The following is a 16,549-nucleotide window of genomic DNA, read 5'->3' on the forward strand; positions in this document are numbered from 1 at the left end:
CATGTAATTGTTGCTTCAAACATCTATTTTGTCAAGTGAATTATTATAATTTTTTGTATAGCACTTTAAACTATACATTTTTTTAAAAATTTGTCCTAATAGATTAATTATAGACCATCTAGACATACAAATACTCTGACATTCCATATCCTCTTTGATCGCTATAAGTTACCAAACTGCATTTTGATAAACAACAAGAAAAAGTGCTTTGTGATACATTACAATCTCGCCTGAACTTATTAATTAACATAAAGTAAAATATTTCAGAAAATAAATATCACATGCGTCTCAACATTTACAGGCAAATTACTTTCATAGTATTCTCCTCAGCTCAGCCCATCAAACCTGTAAATGCTTAAATGCAATGCTTTACATAAATAGATTGGACCATTCACTCCAGCTACCTCTATTTAATTAGGGTGCAGGAAGCTGGCAGAAAATAGTTTACAGAGAATGGGCCAATTTTTTTTTTTTGGATGCAGTATACTTTTAACACCTCAGTGCTTAGTATTTAACATGATTCTTTTCTGCCAAAATGGCTGCTGCCAACTGCTGGGCATCGGTCACGTGAGGGTACCACCCCATGACCAGTTGTACTAGCTCAGTGGGAAAAATGTTACACAGGTTGGTAAACACGTTTTCTCTTACTTCCTGGTAATGACTCAAAGCGAGTGGCTCCTGGTGCTGGTGTGATGGAATGTGGCGCATATGGGATGAATGGGGGAGGGGAGGAGTGGAGCGAAAGTCCCATGGTATGCGCCACATCTGTTCGAGGTTCTTTGAAGGGTCCGAGGGCTCATAGAATGGTTGTGGGTGCTGTCTGTAATATGGACCCCAACTGGTCTTTCTCTCTTGGGGTAAGTAGGGTTTTCTAGGCAGTAATGGAGGGTGCTCATAAAGTCTGGAGTCTGACGCACTTCCCACACATGTTGGGGAAAGGCCACGACCCAGTGGAGAGTTCTGGGAGTGAGTTTTTCCCTGGCAGGGAAGAGGGTAGTCTTGAGGACAGCTTGTGCGAGCGCCTACCACTTGATGCTGGAGTTGTGGAGACATATAGGAGATGGAGTGCTGGAAGTGGGGGTCTTGCTGTTCTTCTAAAGCAAAACTATGAACACTAAGTATGCTGTGGTGGAATCCTGGGTGGTTAGATCTAGCAGGGGAGAGAATGCACCCTCGAGGAATAACAGGGAGTAACTGGTAATTTCTACGATGATGATAGTGGTGATGACACTTCATACCTTCATCCAGTAACAAATCAGGAGAGCTCATGCAAGAAAGCTCAGTGTGGGTTGACATGCCGTATAAATCTGAGCTCATACTACCATCACTGCTGCAGTCTGATGCCACTGAGTTGGTCCGTGGGTCAGGATCAAACAGGAAGTGATGCTCTGGACTCCTCTGAGAGGGCAGGCTTAGGCCAGAATATGACCTAACCATGGAGTAATAAAGATCTGGAGACTCACAGGTTTTATAGGGCTCTGCATGAGACAACAATGGACTTTCCTGATTCTTCAACAAACAAATATTGTGATCCTTCAAGTCCTGGCTATGCCCATAAGATAAATGGGGACCTCCTTGAGTTTGAGGCAGAGCTAGGTTGCTCTTAAACAGGTCTGATTTGGTTTTTGAACACAGCTTATCCTCCAAATCACTGTAAAAGAGGGCACGGATATTGGGGTCAGATTGCCTCTTTGGCTGAGATTGTCTACCGTCATCGGCTTTGTCATTACAGGAACCTCCAGGCACACTGCGACTCTTCACGAGACATGTCTCTCCCAGACTTTTAACTGCAGAGCTCTTGGCACTGGCACGGAGCTCATCTGCCACAGCTCGCTGTGGCTGTGTACCACGCTCTGGATGGTAGAACTTACACTTGTGACCGTAGGTGCACTTCTTTCCTAATGGAAATAAGAAGTAAATACATGTTTTAGATATGTAAACACTTTGTAAAACAACATATACATCTACTTATAAATTAAGGTTGTCAATTTAAAAGGTGTGAATGCTTAAATCTGATTGGCTGATGAATGTTCTGAGGTGTACAATTATTTTCTAGGAAACACACAGCGAACATAGTTCCAGGCAATTCTCTTGACCGCATTACAGTTACATATCACTTTGCATAGTTAACTGTAATAACGGAAATTACAGGACAAAAAAAAACAACTTAAAGCGTTGTTTAGTGACACACAGAGGTAGCCTAGCTCACAAGCTAGCTCTCTCTCTCTCTCTCTCTCTCTCTCTCTCTCTCTCTCTCTCTCTCTCTCTCTCTCTCTCTCTCTCTCTCTCTCTCTAATAACTTCACTAATAACTGCAGTGCTATCAACTAGATTTCTATCAATGGCTCAACCCTCTGTTACCAGCTTTAAAATGACATTTTGGAACTAGCAAAAGAGCTGTTGGATGAGATGTGGAAGAAATAGTCCTACTCACAATAGCGATTTAAGTACAAAAGCCAGACAAATTCCTTTAAATATATAACCGGTGTGGTAATATATTTAAATATTACCATTATATTTATGTCTTGAGGTGTGGTAAATGTAGTATAAGCGGAATAATTGACGATGGGCCGTCTACATTAACGCTAACCAAAGTTCTGTCAGGTCTATTAAGTCAAGAACAAAAAACAAAAACAAAAGATTTATGAATTTTTGAATAATTTGCAATTCAAGTTGATAATTCTGAATTGAATGTTTTGGCGGTATGGCTCTGTTCAGGGAGTCCTCTGACCTTTCATGAGCACCCTGAAATAGCAGAGAGTCAGAGGACAGCAGCAGCATCAGGGAACGCTCGCACAGTTTAGGGCTGTGAGAGATGAACTAATTCCCCCTATAAACAGAGCAGGAACGATGACAAAGTAAAATGCCACGTTATACACGGCATGGAGGAGCTGGGGAGGTGGTGGGCAGCAAAGAGCTAGCAACAGCAGTTAGGAGCGTACTGAATCTGTTTGAAGATGCGCGCTGTTTATATCATGGCCATTAGCACCAAGGGGAGTTTGAACAGTTGATGATGCGCTGATGCAAAACAGCTGATGCATCTCAGCTGAGCAGAAACAGCTGATGAGAGTGTTAGTAGCGTCTTGACAACCTAGCCTGCCAGAACTGACACTTACGCTCAATTATGTGGGTAAGAGACATTAGCATATCTACTTCAGAAATTGAAGAAGTAAGGAATAATTGACGATGGGCCATTGAATTATTAGAAAAATAATATTCAATTAAACTAATCGACTTTTCCATTTGTTGACATGACATGGGTTAGATTCAGATGGTAAATATCATATATTATGTTGGGTGTCCACCAGATAATCATCATATTTATAATAAATATATGATAATAATTATATAATATAATACAAACTTTATTAAATGACTATTAATGGGATCTCATCCATTCAGAGTTTTCAGATTATATTAAAAAAATCTGTATTTTAAAAATATTTTATATTAACATTTTAATACTTACTGAACAATAATGAATTATTTTATTCATCAAAATAAACAGAAAATACTGCAAACTTTGCAACAAAAAAAAAAACGTAGCTTTTTTGCACAAGTAGGAACTTAGACATGATTTAAAGCAAATTTTTATTAGGGTGTGTCTTAAGCCTCATTGTACCCTGATACTACTAATTTATATATATGGAGTGTTCCCTGCACTTTTAAAAGGGTCATATAATGGTACATGCACTTTTACAAGCTGATTGTATGGAAATGTGTGTTGGCAGTGGCTGTACACAACCATCCTATAATGATAAAATCCGTCAAGTGTTTTGTTTTTTTAATCTCCTTATATGTTTTTCCCTGTCTCAAATCAAGCTGTTTGATATGTGATGTCACACGATCGGACACCCCTCCCACGACTGTTGATTGACAAGCAGCGTTTCATCTCAGACCCACCCTGCGCAATGAATTCCATGAAATGGAATTTGAATTGAATTGACTCTACCCCACAGGAAGTTGAATTTAAATAGGAATGACCGGATATAGGAATGACTGGCTCCTTGGAGGGAAACTGTGTGGTATCAGAGGGGTGTGCCTATGGGCACGGTCACGAAGTTGAAAGTAGTCTCGACAGATGCCTCCACTCAAGGGTGGGGCGCCCTAAACGAGGGCAAGCCGATCTCTGGCCTGTGGACAGAACCAGAGAAGCGGCTACACATAAACTGTCTAGAAATGAAAGTGGTCGCTCTATCGCTGAGAGCTTACCATCAACATATAAAGAACCAACATGTCTTGGTCCGTACGGACAACATGTCGGTGGTAGCCTATATAAAATGCCAGGGCGGCCTGAGATCAGACTCTATTCATCGCATGGTAAAGCATCTCCTTTTATTGGTAGAGCACAACCTGAGCTCCCTAAGGGCGGCTCATGTGCCAGGTATTCTGAATCTGGGTCCGGATATGTTATCCAGAGGACCCATTCCCCCAGGGGAATGGTCTCTTCACCCACAAACGATTCAGTTAATTTGGAACACTTTTGGCAGAGCAGAAGTAGACCTCTTCGCCTCAGAAGAATGCTTACAGCCCGATATTTTTCTCCAAATGCAGGGACGCCCTGGCCCATGTCTGCCCAGACTCCCTCTATATGCTTTCCCCCCGATCACGATGCAGACCATCAAAAAGATCAGTGACAGACAGTATCAGCAGTGCTTTTAATAGCCCCACTCTGGAGGAACCACACATGGTTCTCCGATCTGATTCAACTATCAGAGACAGCCCCATGGCCCATTCCACTGAGGAAAGACCTCCTCACGCAGGCGAAAGGGACGATCTGGCATCCCAGTCCCGAGCTATGGTCCTCCATGTATGGTCCATCAACGGGTATCCGCTCAGATCGCGGGACATTCACTAGGGAAAAGTGAGCTCATTGTACGTTTTCTTAAAGGGGCTAGGCTTTAAACTTCTCCACAACAGTATCTCCCTCCCTCAGTCCCCATTTGGGACCTCACCGTGGTTTATAGAGGCCATTAAGGGTCCCCCCTTTAAACCACTTCAGACCACGAGCCTGTCCTTCCTGTCTCGACTTCGGGCCCAACAACTCCAAGGTTTTTCTCAAACCGAGACATGGTTTTATACCCAAAGTGCTATCAACCCCTTTCAGAGCACAGGTTATTACACTGCTTCCATTACCCGCGTTTCAGGGAGAACAGGACACGGACCTACTCTGCCCAGTCAGAGCATTGTATCTAGAGCGCTCTGCCTCCTTCAGGCAGTTGGATCAGCGGACAGGGCCTCTCCGTCCACTTTTAACAGATTCTACAATTTGGAGGTCCAAGCTTTACAAGCAGGACTTCTCTCCATCTAAGGCTATATCTAGACCCTGGCAACATGATTGCTTATCGTGTTCTGCTTATACACAAATAGTCATAAGCAAATTACACTCTACCATAGATCCGACTATGTCCGATCAAGTGTTCAAACAAACCGCCTCTTCCGATTCTTTTCATTCCCTTTACGAAGCCCCGCCTATGTCGGTCTCTCTAGAGGTTTTTTGACTTTTTTCAATGGGGAATACTGGTTCATTCAGCACACACAGCATTTTACATTGTGTTCCCATACGCAATATGAGGGACCTCTCGATAGGGAATGTACTCGGTTACTTTCCCTATCGAGGAAAGCGCCATGCTTGTGCTTCAGTCGATTTTAAAACCTGATACCTAAGGAGCTTTTCCCCATACACAATACTCGCTCCCTCTCTCAGGGAACCGAGGTTACGAAAGTAACCGAGTACGATTCTCTCAACAGGTGCAGAGGAAGCTGCTATGATAAGGTGGATATGTGAATTTCTTTGAATTTTTCTTGAATTTAAATTCTACTTCCTTTAATTCAAATTCGAATTGTAATTATATATCCTGTTTTTGACATCAATTCAAATTCAAGAAGAAATTAAATTGGAATTTGGGAGTCATTCTCAATTAAATTCTGAATTGTGCACAAGCCTACCCCTATGCATGGCCCTGATGCTATCTGTGTACCGCTTATGTACCTAGCCGTGCTCTCCTAGGCGTCCTACAGGCATCCTACTCTTGTTCAATACACAATGTTCAATACCAACATTTAGGACTCTCAAGAGTCCACCAGACTACCTGTGTTCCCTTTGTGTTCCTCCCAGTGAGCCTTCTTGCACAAGTTCTGTGCAAGATCAGGGAGGACAAGGAAAAGGTAATTTTGGACACCCAAGCAACCTGGTTCTCAGAACTCCTACTCCTTGCAACAGCCCCTCCCTGGCCGATTCCTCTGAGAAAAGACCTTCTTCTCAGCGATGGGGCAACCGCTGTCCCCAGCATCCTGTCCTCCGGTGTTGGCTACCATCACTTCCGCTAGAGCAGAGTCTACTCGACATGCCTATGCATTGAAGTGGAACCTCTTCATCACCTGGTGTTCTTCTATGTGCCCAAGGTTCCCACCACTCCGTTCAAAGATCCGGTGATGAACCTGCAAGTGCTGCCTTTGGAGGAGGCAGACCCAGCCTTGGCACTGCTCTGTCCAGTACACAATCTCCGCATTTACATAGACAGGATGCATTGTTTCAGGACCTCAGACCAGCTCTTTGTCTGTAATGGTGGGAAGCTGAAAGGGAATGCTCTCTCAAAGCAGAGGTTGACTCACTGGATAGTTGATGCCATTGCTTTGGGCGTCCATGCAAAATGGGGTTGGGCTCACTCCACCCAGAGTTTTGCTTCCTCTTGGGATTTAACTGATGACACTTCACTAACAGACATCTGCAGAGCTGCAGGCTAGGCGACACCTAACACATTCACAAGATTATACAATCTCCAAGTGGACCCTGTGACCGACTATGTACTCGCCTCCACTAGTGGCCGGTAATGGACCAGGCTCAGGTGTCTTCACTTGATCGCCATTCCACTCCACGGACTGGATATGTGCAATATTTTCTCAGGTGAACTTCCCTGAAGCCCTGAGCTCCTCCAGCACTGTGGACAACAACACTTGTTAGTCTGCCCTAATTGCCCAGACCCTCATGTCAGGCCAGGTGCCTCCGGGTGACCCCCACATGTGTATTTCCACGGTAAGCCTCCTTGATCAGGTTTTTTTCTCATGGCAAGCTTCCCACCCCTGGAATTCTTCCATATGCAGCCCATAGCGCAGTGTTTTTCAAACTTTATTAAGAGCGACCCTTTATTTTGCTTTTTTTTTGCGGCCCATATAGGCGTAAAACCATTTACATTCAAATAAGTCAAATCAAGCATACTTATATACAATGAATGAATATCCATTTGACTATTTTCTCCATTAAGCCACCAGATGGCACAAATACTTTTCCACACAACCACCTTTGATCCTTGATGTGTTTGCAATGTAAAGTTGATTTTGCACTAATTGGATAGGATAGCTAGCATTAACTGGTAAACCAACAATAATTTTTTGAGAGAGAGAGAGAGAGAGAGAGAGAGAGAGAGAGAGAGAGAGAGAGAGAGAGAGAGAGAGAGAGAGAGAGAGAGAGAGACTTTTGACTTTTAAAACTCTTTTAATCAAACAACTACTTTAAAACAATTATTTACACCACACAACAATACATTAATAATAATACCAAAATCACAATTTTACCAATTAAACCACAACTCTCCAGAAACATTCCTTACCACAAGAGCATTTTTCACACCCCACCTTGCATCAAAAAAAACATATTATTTATTAATTTAGAATATGCATATTCTACAGAAACCCTGTACTTTACTAATGATTTGAACATGCCAACCAAATCAATATCTTCTCCCTCATTTTTACATGTGTGGGACTTTAAAATAGCCAATTTTGCCTGTCCTAGCAGAAAGTTCCCCAGCGTGCACTGTGCTTTCCATTCCTTCTTGTATTTCAAACCCAAAATAAACAGATTTTTTGTAAACATAAAACCGAGTTCAGTAAATATTTTTTCCAACAGTTCAAACAATGGAGTTAATCTAAAACAATCAGAAAAACAATGAAAAACCGTATCAGAAATGTTACAAAAAGGACATGTACATAAAACTGTTGCATTAAATTTTGACACCAAGCTATTTGTTGCAACAGCACAGTGAAGTATTCTCCACTCAAGATCCCCAGATCTCTTAGGAATGGGGGGTTTATACAAACACCTCCACGACGGAATTATTTCTGAAGAAATTGATAAATATTCTCTCCATTTGGTATCAGCACGTCCTTTCAATTGAGCATGAAACAAAGATTTCACACACATTCCATACAACATTTTCTTTTCCATGTTCAGAAACGATTCATCTTTAAATACTTTTAAAAGCAAAGTACAATTTAAATCATCATCCAATTCAAATCCTATTCCCACCCTAAGATCCGGAAAGATCAAAGAATTCTCACCATTTTCAAAAAAAAAAAACATTTACAGAAGTCAAGAAAGATTGAGGAAAGGATTTTTTAAGATCCTCTATTAATCCTTCAACATATCTTTCTGATCTAAGCCCGACTTGGTCAGCTATTGATCCAGTCGAACGCCATTTTGTAGAGTCAATTAAGTCCATTACAGTAGCTATTCCATTTTTTAAAAACTTATCAACTACTGTACTTGACATTAATGAGTTTGTTTTTAAAAAAAGGATTAAAGAACAATGGTTCTAGTACACCATAATGTTCACTCTCTTTTCTATCCTTCTTTAACAATTGCCAAGCTTTGAACACAGATTCATAAAACTTTAGAAGAGAACAAGTAACTTTTGAGACAAACAATTTTTCAATCAAAAACAACTTCTTATCCATTCCGATTCCTCCGATATCTTGTAAAATAGACAAGCCATATGCAATCCAGGGAATCTTATCTGAACAGTATAACAATTTCTGTAATGTTTGAAGTCTCAACGTTTTAATTCTTGCTTCCAAATTAATGAGTCCTTGTCCTCCTTCAGTCACAGGGAGATATAAGACACCGGGAGGAAGCCAATGAAAACCATCCCAGAAGAAATTTACAAAGCTTTTTTGAACTGTAACAAGTAGCTCTTCAGGAGGGTCCAGCACTGTAAACCGGTGCCACAACATTGAGGCTGCCAAGTTGTTGACAATTAAACACCTCCCTCTATAAGACAACTTTGGAAGAATCCACCTCCACTTTTGTAGTCTCCCCGTTACTTTATCAGCTAGACCTTCCCAATTCTTTTTTATATAAGAGTCAGTTCCCAACTATACCCCAAGAACCTTAAAACCATCCTTAATCCATTTACACTGTTGTGGAAGCTGTGGAGGATCCATATTTTGCCACTCACCCAGTAGCAGGGATGTACACTTATCCCAATTAATTTTTGCAGATGTTGCCTTTTGAAAGATTCCTAAGCTATAAATCAAAGCAGATATATCATCAGTGTCTCTGATACATACAGTCACATCATCTGCATATGCTGTAAGTTTTACAGATGGAATTTCTGGGAACCTAGGAACAACAAGTCCATGCAATCCCTTCCTTAAGGATGACAAAAAAGGTTCAATGGATATTGAGTACAAAAGTCCAGAAAGAGGACATCCTTGACGTATGCCTCTCATCACTGCGAAAGGTCTAGTCAGACAACCATTAATTCTCAGCATACTAGATGTTTCATTATATAGCAATTTAACACAGGAGATAAACTGTGGGCCAAAGCCAAAAGCCTTCAAAGTCTTCAGTAAATATAAATGGTCCACTCTGTCAAAAGCTTTTTCCTGATCTAGAGATAGAAGTCCAATGTCAATTTCATGTGTTTTGGCAGCTGTAATAATATCTCTCAACAAAAATAGGTTGTCGAAAATTGTTCTTTTAGGGATACAGTACGACTGATCCTCATGAATTATAGTTGTAATACATTTCTTCAACCTATTAGTTATAGCTTTTGACAGCATTTTAAAATCAGTGCACAATAATGAAACAGGACGCCAATTCTTCAAGTGTCCAAGATCCCCTTTTTTCGGTATTAATGTCACCACCGCTCTTCGACAACTCAAAGGTAAAATGCCTCGGTTAAAGGGTTAAAGTGTGGAAAGCCGCAATGGCAGCCACGTACACCTTGAGTGTGGACGGGGTTAGGCCCGCAGAGAAGCGATCTTGGAGGAACTCCAGCACTGAAGCCACTGGGCAGTTAACTGGGTCCACCTCACGCCCCCTACACCAAGTGGAAAACACATTCCACTTGAGGCAATACAGTCTCCTTGTGGACGGAGCCCTGGAACTGAGTAAGGTCTCTACCACCTCTGCCGACAGGCCAGCCTCTAGGTACCTGGCCCCCTCAGGGGCCAGACCCAAAGGTTCCAAATCTCTGGCCGGGGGTGGAATATCGTCCCCGCCGCCTGAGACAGGAGATCCCTCCTCAGAGGAATCTGCCATGGATGACCTGCCAGCAGGGCTATGATATCTGAGAACCAAACTCGAGTCGGCCAACGGGGCGCTGCCAGAAGTAGACTGATCCCCTGCCGACGGGGGAATCGGGGGAAATGCGTACAGACACAGCCTCGGCCACGTCTGCACCATGGGGTGGGGGCTGGATGCGTGAGGGAGAACCACAGTGGACAGTGGGACGTCTCTCGAGACGCAAACAGATCCACTTCCACTGGGCCGAACCTCTCGCACATGGCCTCCACCACTTCGGGGTGGAGCCGCCACTCCCCGGGCCTCAGCCCCTGCCTCGACAGGATGTCTGCTCCCTGATTTTGAACCCCCGGGACGTACATTGCCCTGATGGACAACAGTTTCCCCTGGGACCACAGGAGGATTAGATGCGCCAGTCTGCACAGAGGGCGCGATCTTACCCCTCCCTGGCGATTGAGGTACGCTACGACAGCCGTATTGTCTGTCCGCACCAGGACATGTTGGCCGCGGAGGTCCGGGAAAAAGCTCCTGAGAGCTTTGTAGACCGCCATCATCTCCAGGCAATTTATGTGCCAGGAGGAATGACGGCCCTCCCACGGGCCCCTCGCAAAGCGGCCGTCCATGACCACGCCCCAACCAGTGAGGGAGGCGTCTGTTGAAACGGATTTCTGGCAACAGGACGCTCCCAACACTTGCCCCTGGGACAGAAACCAAGGTTTCTTCCATATGACTAGGGAACGAAGGCATCTGCGCGTTACCCTGATCATACGAAAAGGATTCCCTCTGAGGGAAAACCCCTTGGTTTTCAACCACCACTGGAGGGGTCTCATGTGTAGCAGGCCGAATGGTATCACGTTGGACGCTGCTGCCATGTGCCCCAGCACTCTCTGAAAGTGCTTCACAATGATGGTGTGGCCTAGCCTTATTCCTGAGACCATCGCCAGTATGGTCTCGACTTGCGCGGGAGACAATTGTGCCCGCATCGTCGTCGAATCCCATACAACCCCTAGGAATGTAGTCCTCTGGAATGAACCGCCATCTCGTACGACTGGGCCAGTATGAGCCAGTCGTCGATATAATTCAGTACACGGATGCCCTGAAGCCTCATAGGAGCCAGAGCTGCATCCGTGCACTTTGTGAATGTGCGTGGGGAGAGGGCTAGGCCGAAGGTAAGTACTCGATATTGGTACGCTTCGCCCCCGAAAGCGAACCTCAGGAACTTCCTGTGACATGGAAGGATGGAGATATGAAAATATGCGTCCTTTAGATCTATCGTGACGAACCAGTCCTTGGACTGGATCTGACTCACGATCATGGGGATAGTGAGCATTTTGAATCTGAACCTCCTCAGAGACCGATTCAAATCCCTCAGATCTATAATCGGACGCAATCCTCCCTCCTTTTTGGGAACTATAAAGTACCGGCTGTAGAACCCGGACTCCCTGTCTGGCGGAGGAACATGCTCTATGGCTCCCTTCGCCAGTAAGGATTTTACTTCTAGTTCCATTACCCGACCCCGCTCTGGTACCACTGTGGTCCAGTTCAACCCCCTGAATCCTGGAGGAGGTTGACCGAACTGCAGTCTGTAACCATCCTCTACAATACGCAGGACCCATGTAGACACACTCGGAAGGCATTTCCATGCGCCGAGATAATCTACTAAGGGAACCAGCCTCTCGAGGCTGGCGTCGGGTGTTACACGAGCCTCGTCCCCGACCCCCTGAAGCGGTTGTCCGGCAGGAAGTGGTTGGGAACGAGTCTCTGTGTGCAGACGCGCCAGCTGCCCAGCCGCAGGTCTTTCCAGAGCAGCTGGAGCAGCATGCGTTCGCGGGAAATCGATGTGGCCCGAAGCGTCATAGACGGCGGGATTACCACATCGATTTCCCCAGGGCGCCGCGAAGGAAGCAACCTCGGTTGCCCCCTCGCAGGAGGGACCGCCCTGAGAAGCCCTGCCAAGGCTAGGACTTCTTCCCGGCAGCCTTCTCCATCTGTCCTTCTCCTTTATCCCCGATAGATTCAGCCAGATATGTCTCTCCGCTGTTACCATTGATGCCATGGAGCGGCCGATAGCACGGGCCGTCTCCTTGGTAACGCGGAGAGACAAATCTGCGACCTTCCTAAGCTCCAGTACATCCTCCGGAGAGGGACCCTCGCCCTCATCAAGCTCCTTTAGGAGGTCAGCCTGGTAGGCCTGCAAGATGGATAATGTATGCAGAGCACTACCAGCCCGCCCAGCCGCCATATAAGCCTTGCCCACCAGCCCTGAGGTGTCCCGACAGGGTTTGGTGGGCAGCACCAGGGCCTTAAGGGACGATGCCGATTCGGGCGAAAGATAGCTCGCGAGAGCATCCTCCACCCGCGGCATCGCCCAATAGCCCGCCTCGCGTGCCCCCAGAACGTTGGCATAATCCAACAGTGGGGGATTGGAAACACGCGAGGAATAGGGCTTCTTCCATGATCTACACACCTCGGTGTGTAGATCCGGGAAAAAAGGTAATCCCCAGCGCGGTGTTTGGACCCGGTGTGCGAGGAACCGGTCATCCAGCCTACTGGGTGGCCGGACTTCCTGTTCCTCCTGTGGCCACTTGATATTAAGTTTGGCCACAGCGCGGGTCAACACCTCTACCAGCTCCTCTTGGGCGGGCGGATGAGGCGATGGAAAAACCTCATCCCTCACCCCAATGCCTGCGCCCTCCGGTTCCTCGGAACCGGAGAGAATGAGCATCGGACCCTCCGCCCCGGGGGAAGATGCCGCAAAGCGGGCTTCCACACGGGGAGGAAGATCATCGGAACTGTCAGAGGAGGATTGGGAAAGTGCCGCAGCAGTCCCAAAACCCTCTGACAAATCCCGCTGTGAACCCCATGATCTGCGACGCCGAGACGCCTCAGCGACCGCGGGTCCAGAACCATGGGGCTCACGAGGCTGGCCGGTCTCATCGAACACGGCCAGCCGAGAGCGGAGCAGTCTGAGTGTCAGCCGCTCACAGTGCTCACAGGCGGCTCCCTCGAGAGCCGCCCGAGCGTGCTGAACACCCAGACACTGCACACAGGTGTGTATCCGATCCCGAGATGTAACGGGGACACGGATGCACACACTGCCTGAACCCACCCTTTCTCTCTTCCATACTTTTTACTAAAAAATCTTTCACACACACACTTGCAACTGGACAGACAACAGTAAATAGACAGACCAAACAGAGAGCGCTATGCTGAAGAGCAATAACTGCCGCCATTATGCGCCGGCTCCCCTTTTATACTTCCGGGTACGCCGTCACAATGACGTCATCACGCACGACCAATCGGATTGGACTAGTGTGTATTCAGGCTTCAGATTCGCTGATGCTTAGGGAGCATCCCCAAAGCGGTTCGACGCAGTGGGAAGTTCCCTCGATAAGGGAACATTTCGTTCACTTCCTATATTAGGAGCATAAATGTTAAAAAAATAAAAATTATTATTCCCTATTGTCATATCAGCGCGCAAAAGGTGTCCAGGTATTATTTCTAAAAAGTCTGGATTATTTTTCACACGTTTTGAAAATAAAAATGCAACCCCAGCACTTAAATTTGTGCCATGACTAAGACCAATGCTACCTGACCACTCATTTGTCCAATCAGCTTCATTACTGGCATCAGTATGTGTCTCTTGTAACATAATAACATCAGATTTCTTAAGAAGCAAATATTTAAATACAGTATTTCTCTTCTGTACATCCCTAGAGCCATTTATGTTTAAAGATGCAATGTTAAAGGATGTCATCAGGATTAAAAAAAGGAGAAAAGATGCACAATCCATCATGTCTTTTTAGGGCTTTTTTTAAGTCTCTTTCTAACAGCACTCACAAACTTTTTAAGTCTGTAGCGCTTAGGCTGGTCTAATTCCTCTAAACTGGCTTTTTTCATAGCGACTAAGGAGGACTCAATAAAGAGCTTTAAATCAGAAAAGAAACTTTCAATCTCTGGCTTCCTCTGATTTTTTGTAGCATTTAAGAAATCATTAAGTTGCTCCAAAGTATAATAACGCGGTTTTGCCAGTCTCTTAACAGTACTTTCCTGTGAATTAGTTTCAGACAATCCATCAGCAATGGAATCTGAACAATCACTGTACAAATCACTATCCATTGCTTGAGATTCAGGCACAATACTGCTTAAAGCCTGCATCTCAGTAAAAACATCACTCACTATAGATGGATCTTTTCCTCTTTATTCCTTTCTTCTATCTCTAACTCAACAATAGCCTCCTCCTCCACAATATCATTGGTTTCACTCTGTGTCTGCTCAGCATCGAGTCTCGGTGCTATCAATACCAACTTCATTCAACGGCTTTACTACATCAGTAAACGCGAACCTTTCAGCGCTCGGATCTGGCGCTGCGTTTCCACGAGTCACCTCAACCAGATCCTCTGGAGCATCCAAAAACCAGCCTGGATTAGGTTCAGCTTCATCCCTTGCCGTTTGAGCCTCTTTAACTAAGGGACAGGCTGTTTTAATATGCCTATAACAGTCTGACGTCTAAATGACATGACGTGTTTCAACTCAGGGGTTTTCAAACCCAGAGGAATCTTCTTAATAGGCCCAACCAATTTTCAATAGTGAGCTTAAATGCCCTCAAGCACTTTATCAGAGATAAACGGGGGTACATTTGACAACATCACCTTTTTCGATAGGTTAGACAAGGGTAATATGGGAATAAAAATATCCAGAATAGTCAAACCATACTCCACTTAGTGATTAAACATTTCCACTTTTTTCGGAAAAACAACTATTGCTTTATTCATCCTAGAAGCAGACATGATGTTCTGTGCACCTAACTCTTTGCCAATTGCAGACAAAACGGTCTCAGTAGACACTGATCAATCCGTCGGCATACACTTACACGCGTGCCGATCAGACAAACAGGAAAAACCATTCTGCTGACAGAAACTCCACATTCAAATTATCTATCCTTATTCAATATACAAAAAGGAATAAACCAGAAAAGAAGGGGAAAAAAGTTTGAAACTCACTCAAGCACATGATGTTATCAGCTTATTTTAATGTATCATATAGCGACAATGTTGGCATATCAGTATTATAGTTTATAGAATAAAATAAAACCTAATTCATAAATTTTATTTGTATAATTAGTTGAATAACTTTAATCATAATTTTAGTGTCCCCAACTGAGCAAGCCAAGCCAAAGGCGACAGTGGCAAGGAACCAAAACTCCATCAGGGCACGATGGAGAAAAATAAACTGGTGCTGCTATGACCAGGAACCACATTTTATTCATTAATTTTATGTCAGACGATGTCTAATGTCAATTTCAAAATGAGTGCAGAATACTGTCCAAATGCTGAACTTGTATTATCCTTACACTTCTCTTAAAAATAAATTAAGCCAAATCACAGAGACCGCAACAATGATTTTAATATCAGTGTTAGGTAAGAGTAATATGCGTGCATATAATTTATGGAAGATTATTATAAACAGCCACTTTTATAAAATCATGTGAAAAAAATTTTTTTTATCCATTTGAATTGTATCAATAAATAATTAGTTTAAAGAGGTGTCATACGTGATCTTTGCAAACACAGCAGATGACCTTCTTTAACGCCTTGTTATAGAAAACAATTAAAAGTATTAGGATATCACTTTCAATTATGTGCAAATTTATTTTTTGCAGCTCAAAATATTTAAGACTAAGACCAGTATTTAATTAAAGATATAATATATGTTTTTGTTTTACTTATTTTTCACACTAAAGTGATAGATATTTGTATGAAATGGTTAAATTATGAAAAAACAAGAGACATTGTTTGTATTAACACAATTATTTAACTAATTATATAACTGATAGATATTTGTATGAAAGGGTTAAATTATGAAAAAACAAGAGGCATTGTTTGTATTAACACAATTATTTAACTAATTATATAAAACAATATTGTCAATGCCCTACAAATAAACTGGTTTTATACATTTGTTTTTTTATTCAAACCCAGAAAAATATTTTTAATCCTTTAATGCAGGCCAAAGCACAGCATTGAGAGGTAATCTTTTTAGACAGAAGAGTGGCTCACACACACACACACACACACACACACACGCACACACACACACACACACACACACACACTGTAGAAATCAGTGACATGTGTCCCCATGAGTCTGTGTGCATTCAGGTTGAAGTCCCCACCAGGCTAGAAAAAAGAACACACACACACACACACACGCACGCACACACACACACACACACACACACACA

The 16,549-nt window shown here is 43.9% G+C and overlaps 1 protein-coding gene across 1 annotated transcript in view; it reads right to left on the reverse strand.

Moving 5' to 3' along the window:
* Window positions 1-504: 504 nt before the first annotated feature.
* Window positions 505-16,549, reverse strand: part of LOC137073263 (probable ribonuclease ZC3H12C) — a 193,498-nt gene continuing 177,453 nt past the window's right edge. Inside the window, exon 7 of the mRNA XM_067441576.1 lies at window positions 505-1,898. Coding sequence (XP_067297677.1) covers window positions 505-1,898 — 1,394 coding nt within the window. The remainder of the gene's footprint in view (window positions 1,899-16,549) is intronic.

Source organism: Pseudorasbora parva, chromosome 4, assembly GCF_024679245.1.
Source record: "Pseudorasbora parva isolate DD20220531a chromosome 4, ASM2467924v1, whole genome shotgun sequence".
Lineage (NCBI taxonomy): Eukaryota > Metazoa > Chordata > Actinopteri > Cypriniformes > Gobionidae > Pseudorasbora > Pseudorasbora parva.